This window comes from Neospora caninum, chromosome VIII (assembly GCF_000208865.1).
Source record: "Neospora caninum Liverpool complete genome, chromosome VIII".
NCBI classification, from domain to species: Eukaryota; Apicomplexa; class Conoidasida; order Eucoccidiorida; family Sarcocystidae; genus Neospora; species Neospora caninum.
Genome location: NC_018395.1, coordinates 3,694,433 through 3,709,246, shown reverse-complemented (window position 1 = coordinate 3,709,246; position 14,814 = coordinate 3,694,433). Strand labels below are relative to the sequence as shown.

Genomic DNA, 14,814 nt, shown 5'->3' with positions numbered 1-14,814 from the left:
GGTCCTGTGCATTTTTATCTTCACCCACAGAGCATACCTTCGATTTTTCAGTGGGCCTGAATTCGTATTGGTTGGGACACTGGATGCTAATTGTATTTTTAGACTCTGTCAGGGATGCACTGGGAGTGAATTCCGCTGTTCTACCCGTACCTGTGGGCTCATTACAATCACAGGCAGTACCATTATCTGACACGGCGCAGTTAGGAACAATTGCCGTCGCCTGGTCTTCCATGGCCCTCGACGCCTGGCACAGACATGTTACGAAAAGAAGGAACAACACGCCACACGCCGGACCCGCCAGCCCTGCAACGAAATGATTCCGCTCCATGACTGCCAAAAAACCAGTTTATATGTAAATCCACAAGTCCCTCGAAGCAACGCGGCCGATGTGCCTTCGAGTAAAACAGCTATTGAAGCTCGTGTTATGATAAGGATCCCAGAAAATATGTTCACCTACGGCGAATCAGTGCCCGTGCTGGGGTGTAACCCAGCTTGATGGACGGCGACAAATTCGTCGGTTTTTCGAGGTCTCGATCGTCCACCTCCCCGAAAGTCGTACACCCTACCCTGTCCTGCACTTTTTCTTGGGGGGCGGTGCCTGTGCTCAGATCACGAGCCGACCATTCTTTTCGCAGGGCCAAGGACAATGTACAAAGAGCTCAGATAGATTCTACTTACTCTCGTTTGATCCGGTTTATGCTCAGTTTCTTCCAGGGAGTTTCTTTGTACCTGGAAAATGGAATGTGGTGGCAGTCGTTCGCCTGAAGCGCGCACGGTTTCGGAGTACCCTCTCTATACCGGGGCGGGCCGCCTAACTAAGGGGGGGCAAGTGTGCCCAGGGCGCCAAGAACTGTATTCATTTGTCAGGGCGGGGGGGTCCCGAAATAAATTCCAGGACTCACACAAAAAGTGTATCGTGTCACTCCCTAGTAACCTTTTTTTGATTGGACTCAATGTATCCAAAACCCTCTATGTCGACGACCAGCGAGGAAGAACAGGCAAAACCTGAGTGCCGCAGTCAAGCACCGTTCCCGAACACGGACCCTGCTCTCCTTAGCCAGAACTAGAGTGCTCCTGCCCCAGCACTGTCTTGTGCGTTCATTTAGCGACCACGAAAAAAGCAAAACCGACAGGATCTCCACTGAGGAACTAGTCACATTCAGGTGTTGAACTGGGGTCCAACGCATACACCCAGCGCAGACATGGCCCCTCCATCCATTAAACTCGAAAATGCTTGGGATTGGCCATGAGAAAAAAAAACACATCGGTATCACGGCCACGGTCAGGCTTTCTAAGAGAATCCGGAGTGATGGATGTCGAAAACGCACTTGCGCTTCCATTGTTCGACACGACTGTGCAGGTCTGTTTCGTTCGGAGGTTCTTCTCCCGGCACCTATTCATTTGAACCTTCGTCCGCTCCTATCCACTGTTCGGCCGTACCAGCGCAGCGTACAAACTATGCTTTTACCCCAAGAAACCAGCGTAAAGTGTTTACTCGAAGTTCAGTCCGGATCTGACGCGGGAGGAGAGGAAACAAGAGAAGCTGAGTCTCCACTCATACGGTGTGCTCGCCTAGTCAGCCGTTCCAGCACCATGGAGGCTGCGAGACCGTTCACACGCAACCGCGAACACCTCTCGTCACAGGAGCTTGCAAAAAAAATTCACCTCTTTCTGATTGCCCTAAACAACATTCAGTTGAATGCAGTTGCACAGGGTTTCTGGTAGATTGCACAGGCAACACAGAAATGTACGTCAAGAGGGAAGTCCGTTAACGTTACCCACCAATCCCCATTATTTTCTTTAAATTCACGGCCAAATAGAAGATGCCCCAAACCCCCCCGCCCCCCCGCAGTATCTGCAAAAATGACACCACTACAGCGTGTCAGGTATCGCCACTCTGTCGGTGTTCGAGAACGTCCGATGGAAAGACTTCCAAGGCCCGACGAATGATCTCCCCTGTTAGTTCCGGCCTTGGAAACCGAATCCCACTTGCTTTCGTGGCGACTATCTGCCTCGTGTATTCACCTGCCTGTGTTTCGCCGCGTTCTCTCTCTGGCCTCGTGCATACTGATGACCGACTCTCTACAGCAAGATGACTGTTTCGACTGTCACATGCAGCCTGAAGCCTCTGCTTAGACGCACGATTTCCTGGTTCACCGGCGAACAGATTCAACAGCAGCTTTAGCGACGAGGCTTCTGTGGTGTGTTTCCTTTTTTGATCTGTTCCCATTTGCTGTTCATCTGCTGTGCGCCTAACTCCCTCAGCTTCCTCGAAGTAGCAAGCGTACTGGTCGAACTCCTCCGCCCTGGTCATCACTGCAGTTCCTCTTAGTGTCTCCCATGGTCCATTCTTGCTCACATCCCTTCCGGAACCAGATGCTTCTACCGTTTGTCGACGTGCAACTAAACCTCTCCTCTGGTCCTGGGGTGGACCGGCTCTGTTGCCTTCTGAACCGTCTTCGATGCTCGATGTGCAGTGCCTACTGCGTCTTTCGTCCTGAGAAGCAATAAAAGCGTCAGCGCTAGAACCCCAGTACCATTGGGCTATCAAGCATATCTCGCCCTACCATAACGCCATCGAGCTTATCATTTGTGTTGAGCAAGTGGCCTTCGGCCTCTTGGAATGACTTGACACCGCCGTTGCATGTGAATGATACATTTGGAAAGTCCTGGCAGAGCCCGTACACCCACTCGGGCCTGCGTTGCGGAATTTGAAGGTTCTCTCTTGGTGACAATTTGCCCACCAGGATCCCAGGACGAGCATGAATTATGAAAAAAAACGACGGACTGGGGATGCCTCAGTTACTGTAGCAATGAATGAAGCAAGCTTCTCATCGGTGCACGTTGAAGACGAGGAGAGAGTTGTCCCGGGGAACAGGTTGCCTCCAGTTCGCAAACGCAGTCTGTCTTCTTTGATCCCCACCCGACGATTAACAGACACTGCTGAATTGCCCATTCATAGAGCCTCTGACGGATGGAGCAACCCGCGTGCATTAGGAAGAAACAACGCACATAAGAGTTTGCAAGAGAGAAAAAAGCGGATGGTAATACAGCGAGAAGACCAAAACCACTATACACCACTTCCCATGTAAAGGGTTCTCCAACACACCACCGCGCAAAGAAAACAGCTGCCGCGAAGGTATACCACAGGAGAGGAAAACAAACTGGACAAGAGAGTTTGCCTCTCACAAATGTCTAGTGCGAAGTCAAGAATGTACTAGAAACCACAAGAGATAGCAATCCAACAGCGACGGCATACATCGGAGAGCTCGGGCCTGACGCCGCCGCAGAAGACCTCCCTCCAGCGGGGATAACCACCTTTACTTTACACGTAGGCTCCTCCTGTACAGTTGTGTTCTCGTTCTTCTTCTTGTCATCACCTGAGACCGTCTTGAGGCTGCATCCCAACATAATCATTTTGTCCTCCTCGGGGAAGCCGTCCTCGGGGATCACAAGCTTGTTGCTGCCTGTTTCCCCTTCCACTGTAATCCAGGCTTCTGTGAAGTTAGGAAACACGTCAGTCAGTTTTACGGCCGTCGAACACTCCTCTGTGGAGATGTCGCAGAGGAAGGCAGTCGTCGGCTTCCCACTCGGCTGCAGTTGGCCTTCTGAGCCGCAAACGATAGTCAGTGCGTTGTTGTCGGAAGTCAGCGTCGCCACCGGTGTTTTTTCGGTGTTGCTGTTTGCGCCGTAGCCGCAAGTGAGGACGTTCTCGTGCAGCGACGATTTCTTGGCCTCCACTTGCACAGTCACCACGCATGATTTCTTTGGAGGGGTTCCTTGCAGCAGCTTGTTCAGACGGTCTTCCTGTTCTAGGCAACCTACGAAGAATTTCTTGTCAGTCAATGGGAAATGAGATTGTGGAAGGGATAAAGAATGCGGCGTTGTAGTAGTGTCGCTTGCGCTCCACTGTGGCGGACTTGCTGGGACTGGATTTAAGAACGCTTCAATTTTTTCGTTGTGTGTGTTACAGGTTCCCAGGTCCGTCGCATTTGTATCTGTATCCACAGAGCATACCTTCGTTCCATCACTGGGCACGAAGCCGTATTGTTCGGGACACTGGACGCTAATTGTATTGTGAGACTCCGACAGGGTTGCGCTGGAGGCAGATTCTTGTGCACGGCCCTTAACTGATTCTTCGCAAACACAGGCAGTACCATTCTCTGTCACATCGCACGTGGGCGCAATCGGTATAGATGTAGGCCGGTTAATCTGGGCCATCGACAACCGGCACAGACATGCTGCGAAAAAAATCAACAGGACACCAACCGCCGGCCGCGCCAGGCTTGAAAAGAAACTCTTCCGCTCCATGACTTCCCGAAACACAGTCTATATTTATGTCAACAAAAACCCGCGAACAGTAAAGATTCGACGGATCGTGGAGAGAAACTGCTATTGAAACCAGTGACGGTCAGGAATCAGGAAAATAGGTCCTCAATCCTTCGCGGAACAGAGCATGCCCTGGGGGGTGGCCCAGCGTGACGGACGGCGGCAGATTCGCCCGCTTTCTGTAACCGTCGATCGTCCAACTGTGGCGATGCGGCGAGTAAAAGGCGGGTACTAGAGTGGCACACGCGACGCCGTCTTGCTATTCGCTGGGGATCTGTGCATGAGCAGAGAAACGAACCAATCAATTTTTCGCGAGGCTAAGGAACGTGCAAAGGCGCAGATAGGTTCTACTTACTTCGCTTTGGTCCGAATTATGCTTACTTGTTCTCAGGGCGTTCTGGTGTACCTGGAGAAATGAATGTAGAGGCAATGCATCGCCGCAGATATCTTCACTCTCTCTCACTCGATGAACGGGGACGGTCACCTAAGCGGAATTGGGCCAGTCGTGTCGGAGTCCCTTTTTTTTGCCGCATTTTCATTTGCCTGGCGCAGGGTCCTGACCAACAAAATTCTGGGCTCAAACGGTTCCGTCTTACCACTCTCTCGCAACCCTTTTCTGTGTCATTTCTGAGTTCCGTAGCTCACTCCATGTTGCCAACCAGAAGGCAGTGAATCGTCCACGACAGAACGTCAACGCCGCCGAGGAACAGCAGTACCGAACCCAGACATCTATTTCAGTAGCCGGCAGGAGGAGGGTGCGCCTCACCCGACACTGCCTTGGCCCTTCATGTTCCCTACCAAGAAAAGGGGCAACAAAGGCAAACCACAACGCTAAGGGGAACTAAGGGTCTGCACGCATTTGTTGTGTACGTCTAGTCAGCCACTATAGCGTGTCGGGCGTGGCGACACCGGCCACCCGCAGTCGCGAACACCTCACGTCACACGAGTCTGAGAAAAGCCTGAAAAGAAACATCACTTTTTACTGGCCTCCAAGAAGAACAGTCAGTTGAACTGATTGTTAACACGGTGTCTGTTTCGTTCGCTCAAGCATCGCAGAAAGATATCTCAGGAAGAAGGTCCCGTCAACCCAACAGCCAAAGCCTCACCCTTTCCTCTCCATTTAGTGTCAAAAAAAAAGAGGAAGGCTCTGATGCCATTTTCCTAGACGGTAGTCAATTCGAGGGCGTCAGGTGTTGCAATCCTGTCGACATGGAAGAACAGCCATTGGAATAACTTCCACCGCCCGGCCAGCGGTCTCTCCTGTCGACTCCAGCCTGGGAAAACACGAATCGAACCAGCAGTCGCCGCAACAAACTGCCTGGTGTGTTCACCTGTCTGGCTATATCCTCGTCCTCTCTGGAGGTTTGGTCCTGCTAATGGCCGACTCGCAACAACAAGAATAATATCTGGTGTGCCACAGGCAGCCTGAAGCGTCTGCTTAAACTCACGACTTCCTGGTACGCCGGCGAACAGATTGAACAGCGCCTGAGCAACAACGTTCGAATGGTCGGTATCACTTTCCCTGCTTCTGTGGTGTGTTTCCTGTTTTGATCTGTTCCCATTTGCTGTTCATCTGCTGTGTGCCTAACTCCCTGAGATTTTTCTCCACTTCCTCGACGTACCAAGCGTACTGCTCCACCACCTCAGTCCTGGTCACCCCTTCAGTTTTTGTCAGACCTTCCCAAGAGTCATTCCTCTTCACCTCGGCGCCTGAACCTGATTCTGCTACCGCTCTCCGACCTGCGTCTAGCCCTCGCTTGTGGCTCTGGGCGGGAACAGCATTGTTGCCTTCTAGGTGGTCATCGGTGTTCGAAGTCCAACCCTTAACACATCCCTCTTCCACAGCACTAGAACTGTCGACGTGATAGCCCCAGAACCATCTAGGCTTTCAAGCATTTCTCCGCCGCCCATGACGCCAGTGAGCTTATCATGGTGTTGACTGAGTGATCATCTGCCACTTGAAATGACACCGAGTTAAGTGTGACCGATACAGTTGGAATGGCGATGCAGAGCCTGTGCACACCCTGGCGCGTGTGTTGCAGGGGTGAGGGCTGTCCTACGGTGACAAGATACCTACCACTATTCCAGGAGGGGCATGCATTATGAAATAACGCATTCCGGACAACACAACTAATAGAACAGAGATCGCAGCGACCTTCTCATACGTGCACCTGGAAGAAGAGGCGAGTACTGACGCGGGTAACAAGTTGCTCCCCTCCGGACCCCAGAAACCGCCTACCTTCTTCGATCCAAACACGCATCCAACAGGCAGTGCTCAGCTGTCCATTTCAAGAGCCTCAGAAGGATGGACGGACCCGCATGGATTAGTAAGCGACAGTTCAAAGTAGAGTCTGTAAAGCGAAATAGACTTCCTTAAAAAAACGACGGAAAACCCAAGATTGATATGCTTTACTTCCATCCACCTGTTTCCCCACCACACCACCGCGCAAACAAGACAGCTGCCGCGAAGGCATACCACAGGAGATGAAAACAAAACTGGACAACAAAGTTGCCTCTCACAAATGTCTAGTACGAAGTCAAGTATGCACCAGAAACCACAAGAGAGAGAAATCCCACAGCGAACGCATACATCGGAGAGCTCGGGCCTGAGGCCGCCGCAGAAGCCCTACCTCCAGCAGGGATAACCACCTTCACCTTACACGTAGGCTCCTCCTGTACAGTTGTGTTCTGCTTCTTCTTACTGTCCTCACCTGAGGCCGTCTTGAGGCTGCATCCCAACAGAATCATTTTGTCCTCCTCGGGGAAGCCGTCCTCGGGGATCACAAGCTTGTTGCTGCCTGTTTCCCCTTCCACTGTAATCCAGGCTTCTTTGAAGTTAGGAAACACGTCAGTCAGTTTTACGGCTGTCGAACACTCCTCTGTGGAGATGTCGCAGAGGAAGGCAGTCGTCGGTGTCCCAGTCGGATGGAGTTGGCCTTCTGAGCCGCAAACGATAGTCAGTGCGTTGTTGTCGGAAGTCAGCGTCGCCACCGGTGTTTTTTCGGTGTTGCTGTTTGCGCCGTAGCCGCAAGTGAGGACGTTCTCGTGCAGCGACGATTTCTTGGCCTCCACTTGCACGGTCACCACGCATGATTTCTTTGCAGGGGTTCTTTCCAGCAGCCGGTTCACACGGCCTTCCTGTTCTTGGCAACCGACGAAGAATTTCTTGTTAGTCAATGGGAAATTAGATTTCGGAAGGGTTAAAGAATGTGTTGTTTGACCGGCGCCGCTTGCAATCCATTCTGGCGAACTTGTTGGGGGTGGATTTAAGAACTTTTCAATTTTGACGTTGCCTTGATTGCAGGTTTCCAGGTCCTGTGCATTTTTATCTTCACCCACAGAGCATACCTTCGATTTTTCAGTGGGCCTGAATTCGTATTGGTTGGGACACTGGATGCTAATTGTATTTTTAGACTCTGTCAGGGATGCACTGGGAGTGAATTCCGCTGTTCTACCCGTACCTGTGGGCTCATTACAATCACAGGCAGTACCATTATCTGACACGGCGCAGTTAGGAACAATTGCCGTCGCCTGGTCTTCCATGGCCCTCGACGCCTGGCACAGACATGTTACGAAAAGAAGGAACAACACGCCACACGCCGGACCCGCCAGCCCTGCAACGAAATGATTCCGCTCCATGACTGCCAAAAAACCAGTTTATATGTAAATCCACAAGTCCCTCGAAGCAACGCGGCCGATGTGCCTTCGAGTAAAACAGCTATTGAAGCTCGTGTTATGATAAGGATCCCAGAAAATATGTTCACCTACGGCGAATCAGTGCCCGTGCTGGGGTGTAACCCAGCTTGATGGACGGCGACAAATTCGTCGGTTTTTCGAGGTCTCGATCGTCCACCTCCCCGAAAGTCGTACACCCTACCCTGTCCTGCACTTTTTCTTGGGGGGCGGTGCCTGTGCTCAGATCACGAGCCGACCATTCTTTTCGCAGGGCCAAGGACAATGTACAAAGAGCTCAGATAGATTCTACTTACTCTCGTTTGATCCGGTTTATGCTCAGTTTCTTCCAGGGAGTTTCTTTGTACCTGGAAAATGGAATGTGGTGGCAGTCGTTCGCCTGAAGCGCGGACGGTTTCCCAGTACCCCTCTCTATACCGGGGCGGGCCGCCAAACTAAGGGGGGGCAAGAGTGCCCGGGGCGCTAAGAACTCTATTCATTTGTCAGGGCGGGGGTTCCCGAAATAAATTCCAGGACTCACACAAAAAGTGTATCGTGTCACTCCTTAGAAACCTCTTTTTGATTGGAATCAATGTATCCAAGACCCTCTATGTCGACGACCAGCGAGGAAGAACAGACAAAACCTGAGTGCCACAGTCAAGCACCGTTCCCGAACGCGGACCCTGCTCTCCTTAGCCAGAACTAGAGTGCTCCTGCCCCAGCACTGTTTTGTCCGTTCATTTAGCGATCAAGAGACAAGCATTACTGCAAGGATCTCCAATGAGGGACTAGTCATATTCAGTTGTTGAACTATGGTCCACCGCATACACCCAGCGCAGATATGGCCCCTCCATCCATTAAACTCGAAAATGCTTGGGATTGGCCATGAGAAAAAAAAACACATCGGTATCACGGCCACGGTCAGGCTTTCTAAGAGAATCCGAGTGATGGATGTCGAAAACGCACTTGCGCTTCCATTGTTCGACACGACTGTGCAGGTTTGTTTCATCCGGAGGTTCTTCTCCCGGCACCTATTCATTTGAACCTTCGTCCGCTCCTATCCACTGTTCGGCCGTACCAGCGCAGCGTACAAACCATGCTTTTACCCCAAGAAACCAGCGTAAAGTGTTTATTCAAAGTTCAGTCCGGTTCTGACGCGGGAGGAGAGGAAACAAGAGAAGCTGAGTCTCCATTCATTTGGTGTGCTCGCCTAGTCAGCCGTTCCAGCACCATGGAGGCTGCGAGACCGTTCACACGCAACCGCGAACACCTCTCGTCACAGGAGCTTGCAAAAAAATTTCACCTCTTTCTGATTGCCCTAAACAACATTCAGTTGAATGCAGTTGCACAGGGTTTCTGGTAGATTGCACAGGCAACACAGAAATGTACGTCAAGAGGGAAGTCCGTTAACGTTACCCACCAATCCCCATTATTTTCTTTAAATTCACGGCCAAATAGAAGATGCCCCAAACCCCTCCCCCCCACCCCGCCCCCCCGCAGTGTCTGCAAAAATGACACCACTATAGCGTGTCATGTCTCGCCACTCTGTCGGTGTTCGAGAACGTCCGACGGAAAGACTTCCAAGGCCCGACGAATGATCTCTCCTGTTGGTTCCGGCCTTGGAAACCGAATCCTACTTGCCTTCGTGGAAACTATCTGCCTCGTGTATTCACCTGCCTGTGTTTCTCCGCGTTCTCTCTCTGGCCTCGTGCATACTGATGACCGACTCTCTACAGCAAGATGACTGTTTCGACTGTCACATGCAGCCTGAAGCCTCTGCTTAAACGCACGGCTTCCTGGTTCGCCGGCGAACAGATTCAACAGCGGCTTTAGCAACGACGCACGCCTGCTCAGTATGATTCGCCCTCCGTCTGTGGTGTGTTTTCTAGCACGATCACTTCCCACTTTCTGTTGATGTGCTGTACTCCCTGGCCCCTGAGTCTTCTCTACTTCCTCGACGTAGCAAGCGTACTGCTCCACCACCTCCGCCCGGCTCACCCCTTCATTTTGCCTTCCTTTCTTCAAGGACACGTTCTTCTTCATATCTTCCCCTGGAACAGACGCTTCTACCGTTTGTCGACCTGCAACTGACCCTCTCCTCTGGTCCTGGGGTGGACCGGCTCTGTTGCCTTCTGAACCGTCTTCGATGCTCGAAGTACACTGCCTACTGCGTCTTTCGTCCTGAGCAGCGATAAATGCGTCAGCGCAAGAACCCCAGTACCATGGCCTATCAAGGATATCTCGCCCTACCATAACGCCACCGAGCTTATCATTTGTGTTGAGCAAGTGGCCTTCGGCCTCATGGAATGACTTGACGCCGCCGTTGAATGTGAATGATACATTTGGAAAGTCCTGGCAGAGCCTGTACACCCACTCGGGCCTGCGTTGCGGAATTTGAAGGTTCTCTTTTGGTGACAATTTGCCCACCAGGATTCCAGGACGAGCATGAATTATGAAATGACGGACTGGGGATGCCTCAGTTACTGTAGCAATGAATGAAGCAAGCTTCTCATAGGTGCACGTTGAAGACGAGGAGAAAGTTGTCGCGGAGAACAGGTTGCTTCCAGATCTCAAAAACCGTCTGTCTTCTTCGATTCCCACCCGACACTTAACAGACACTGCTGAATTGTCCATTCGTAGGACCTCATCAGTCTTAGCCATTCTATTCATCGTGTCTCCTCCTGCACACATTCCCGTCGCCTCGTCTGCTACGTTGCGCCCCTGCTGGCTCTCTCTACTGTTAGCACCATCGAGAAGAACCTGGCAGATCTCTGCGACTCGCTTAGGATCTTCCATAAGGATAAGACCGAACGATCCCTTGGCAACACGTGGACTGGGGCATCCACAGTTTAGATTGACTGAAAACGTTCGTTGCCTTCCCGTCCCTGTCCCCTGCTCGCATTGCCCTCTGTTCTCGCTAAATTCGTGACTATTGAATGCACGAGCAACTGCAATGGCACTCGCGACGCTTCCCACGCCGACCTGGAGAACAACGTGGTTAGGCACGGTGGAAAGGCTGCTGATTTCCTCCCAGAGTTTCCGTTTGATGGAAGGCGGAAGGTCTTGAGAGCACTCGGAAGATTCACAAGGAGCCGGCGGTACCGACACCATCTCTGTATACAAAGTCACACGTCGAGACATCAAACTGATCAGGTGCCGCCAGTGACGGTTCGTGTAATCCATCATCGGCGCAGCAGAAAGGAGGCCCCAAGAAGGGTCAGCAGCGAATCGTCGAGAAGAAGAAACACCACAATTGCCCAGCAAAGAAGGTGCCCGAGTGGATCGGAAACAAGATGCCGCCACGGAAACAGTTTCATTGCACCGTGAATCTGAAAAACAATTCTTCTTTGTGCAGTGCCCTTTCCAGAACCAGCGCGAGGCAGCCGTTCGTTGGAGCTCTGATGCGCACGAACTGAAGTGCAGCCGTGTGCCAGGCGAGCATGTTTCACCGTGTGCCTTTGGCATAGACAATCGTGGGGAGACGGAGCCGTTCATTCGAAATGAACTGTGGGAGGGGATGCGCCCAAGAAAGGCGGCAGAAGTCAACGGTAGGGCCGAGACGAAAGCAGATGCGCGCTTGAGGAATTTTCCCCGGAAATAACTGTCGCTCCTTCGGGGGCGAAATGGAGTCGGCCATTGCTCTGATTCGAGAACTACCGGGAATCGGCACGCGCTTGAGGCATCTTTCTTCGACGTCGAGCAATTCCCTGCATCGGATTCTCCCGCAGATTGGTTTTCGTTTGACACCTCGACTGCAGGTATTCCAGCCGTAGCGAAACCGGTTCCGTCGAGCGGGAGTTGAGGCCCTTCCTTAGGGTGGGGAAAAAGAGGGGATTTTGTATTCGAGGAGAAGGATTTCTTTCTGAAGCTGTGTTCAGCAGGACCAGCCGACTGAGCACGTAGAAAGAAGAGAGGGGAAAGAGAGACGGAACGTGTAGACCGCGGGGTGGTGGTTGGAGGCTGATGGAAGTGGTGAGGGCGGTGACGGTGGAGTGACAGTGCATTGGACGAAAAGAGGGATACAAGGAAATGGAGTACTGCTGCGAAGAGGGAGTAGTAGACCAGGCTGTGACACTTTCTAGTCCTGGAACCGCGCTTGAATGCCTTTATACTGATGCTCTTCCCCGTTTTTGCCCCGGCGCTGCAGCAAAACTCTGTAGCCTCCTCTGCAGTGCCAGTGAAACGAAACTCCGGGAGGAACTGCATTTCATACGCCCACGTTCGCGTGCGATGATCAGCATTGTATGAAACGGAGCCTGCTCTTCGTCATTCTGCCTCATCATTCCGACAGCCGAGAGTCCCAGAACTGACGCGCAAAACAGTTACTGTTACTCAGCAGGCGACTCCTGGGCCTCTGGCCTCTGCCAGTGCGTCGAGCAAGAGGACGGAAAAAGCAAATTTCGTGGCCCTGAAGTGTCACAAAGACATGGACGACGAACAAAGAGGAGTAACCATATTCTGCGCGTGTAAAGGGCAACTGGCCGCGAAGGCAAGAGAACAGGACAGCGTGTGTCTTGACAGCGTCGAATGCGGCCTGGCCTGGCTATGCATGCATCTCGTCAGACATTACGGCAAGCCTTCGACAAATTGCCAGTCACTGAACACAGGTCATTTCCCCTTAAAGAAATGTGTGCAAGCATCTAATGAGCTTCAAAATTGCAGATGGTCGCCGTAGAGGGGCAAACAATCCTGAGAGCGCTCAAAGCACGCGGAAAACCGTATTCAAGCATGCCAGTCCAGCTCACCGGCGACGCAACTACGCGTTTTTGCCTGAAAAGACTGAGCCATGACTTCTTCTGATCCTGGAAGTACCACGTAGCGTCAGAAGTGCTGCAGCAGTTCCGCGTTTCTCTCTGGATGTTTTCAACGTAAAAATGAGGAAGGGCGTCGTTGGATCCTTACTCAACGAGGTGACAGGGGCACACCTCTTTGGTTTGTGTCTCGATTCTGGAACAAATTTCCTTTCTTTACAAAGCTATGCAGGTTGTTAATGACATTCACTTGTTGCATCGAAAAGATAACGTTTTATCGTGCACAATCCACAAGACCCAGACTCCTACGATTACGGCATTTGGTGTCACTCCTGGGAGCACCGCTGAGGCGGCGAGACTTGAGTCACTGCGGTTCGTTGCGGTGCTCAGGGTACCGGTGCCTTCGCTCCAGACCATACGGACTCGACTTCTGTGAGGAAAGAGTGTGTCCAGTATTTTGTGACCCGATGCAGCATGAATCGTTTTCACTGTGACCGAGATGTGGCTTCCTTCTGTATTTCTATCCCCATCTCGATAGGCAGCCGGCCATCCTTCGTCACAAAACTTGGAAGAGCCTAAGAGTGTTTGCTCACCCCGATTGTTGTCTCCTCGAGGAACACGGTTCGGCTGTGAACATTCCGTGTCGTGTCACTGGCTTGGCCATACACTGATTAGGAGGATGCGCTTGTCTGCTTCAGATGCCGGGCCGATTGGCATACGTCTGTTTCCGGACACCGTCGTGTTGTGGAACAATCTTCGTAGAATTGTTTGGACAGTAAACTAGTTTTTGAGTTGTATTCAACGTAAAGTGGGTTAGAATCGACAGCATGCGTCCCACAAATACCAAGCGAGCGAGTTCAGTTGGAGTCACACGCAGCGAAGAGTACCGTCTATCTACTGAAATACACCGGTTCGCGAAGCGTGTCTGTTTTACGGAGTACCAGGGATTCTGAGTGGTGGCTTTAGTGCTTAGGTGGATCTTCCTGCACACTCTTGGCATACCAATGTCACTCCTCAGGCTTGAAAAAACATGGAGCCAATCTTCTTCATGTTCCTTCTTCGTTTTGGTCGACCCTTGCACTTGAGGAGCCTGTCCGATGTCGACGAGAGGCAACGAAACCTGGGTACGTCGATAGAACGCACGAGGCTGTGCCCCGTTGCCAAGCGTGGCCGCAAGTGGAAGGAGCGCTCGCTCTAATTTGCACATGAGAGTTCTACTTGGCTTTCGAGGAGCGCAACGCTGAAGCCGCCTTAAAGTTACTAACCGTGGGAATTATTAGCTTGAATCATGCGTTCATGTTCAGGTCGCGCCCCAAGAGGCCACGGTGTGTTCATACATTGTAATACAAGACACCCACTTCTTATGAGGCCGAAATATTGCTCTGATCAGAAGGTTCCGACCATACAGAGTGTTACGGTGACTGATATTTTCGCCAGTCACATGTAAAAATCGAGTCCAGTGTCTGGTCTGGGAGTGGGCACTCCCGTGCTGCTGTTAGATCATAGTATGACACAAAAACGCGTCGAGATATGACTTCGTGAAACATGAAGTCACACCGTGAATCATTGGGTGGATGTGCTGTGACTACAAGCACCATTTTTTGGAGTCGCTTAGTTCAATCGTGTTCGTATCAGTATCAATGTGGAAAACGGTCCAACGCAAAGCATTGACAGGAATACTCAGCGGAACCCGCAGATCGTCCGAGATAGTATAGTGGCTAGTATTTCCGCCTGTCACGCGGAAGACCCGGGTTCAATTCCCGGTCTCGGAGGTAGTTGTGTTATTTGAATTGTACCGTATACATAAACACCCATAAGCTATACTGTCAGGTTCCTGATTTCTTTTTCAGGGGAAGCGGCCTCGCCAATAACAGACCAATTCGTCGGTTCGGAGGTCCGAAAACGAAACCCCTGGTCCGAGCACTGGAAGGCAATCTACCCATTAATTCAAAAATGGAATTTCGCTTTTTTTCCAAACACCATTCATGCTTTTCCGCAAACACTTCCCCCTTAAATTTATCCCCTCCACTCATCTCGTTTATTCATGTCGCTGGCTTTCTCT

General features: G+C 51.6%; 3 protein-coding genes and 1 non-coding gene across 4 annotated transcripts; 1 reads left to right on the top strand and 3 right to left on the bottom strand.

Moving 5' to 3' along the window:
* Positions 1–3,195: 3,195 nt before the first annotated feature.
* Positions 3,196–4,311, bottom strand: NCLIV_034731 (SRS domain-containing protein; the record flags this gene model as incomplete). Its single annotated transcript, XM_003883675.1, has 1 exon — positions 3,196–4,311. One exon carries the CDS (start codon positions 4,309–4,311, stop codon positions 3,196–3,198), a length of 1,116 nt encoding a protein of 371 aa, XP_003883724.1.
* A 2,544-nt stretch (positions 4,312–6,855) lies between these two features.
* Positions 6,856–7,968, bottom strand: NCLIV_034730 (SRS domain-containing protein; the record flags this gene model as incomplete). Its single annotated transcript, XM_003883674.1, has 1 exon — positions 6,856–7,968. One exon carries the CDS (start codon positions 7,966–7,968, stop codon positions 6,856–6,858), a length of 1,113 nt encoding a protein of 370 aa, XP_003883723.1.
* A 1,563-nt stretch (positions 7,969–9,531) lies between these two features.
* NCLIV_034720 (conserved hypothetical protein) lies at positions 9,532–11,496 on the bottom strand (the record flags this gene model as incomplete). Its single annotated transcript, XM_003883673.1, has 1 exon — positions 9,532–11,496. The coding sequence occupies one exon, from the start codon at positions 11,494–11,496 to the stop codon at positions 9,532–9,534; it is 1,965 nt and encodes a 654-aa protein (XP_003883722.1).
* Positions 11,497–14,452: 2,956 nt separating this feature from the next.
* Positions 14,453–14,524, top strand: NCLIV_t100008. The gene has a single exon. It is a non-coding gene; the product is annotated as a tRNA-Asp (tRNA).
* The last annotated feature ends 290 nt before the right edge of the window (positions 14,525–14,814 follow it).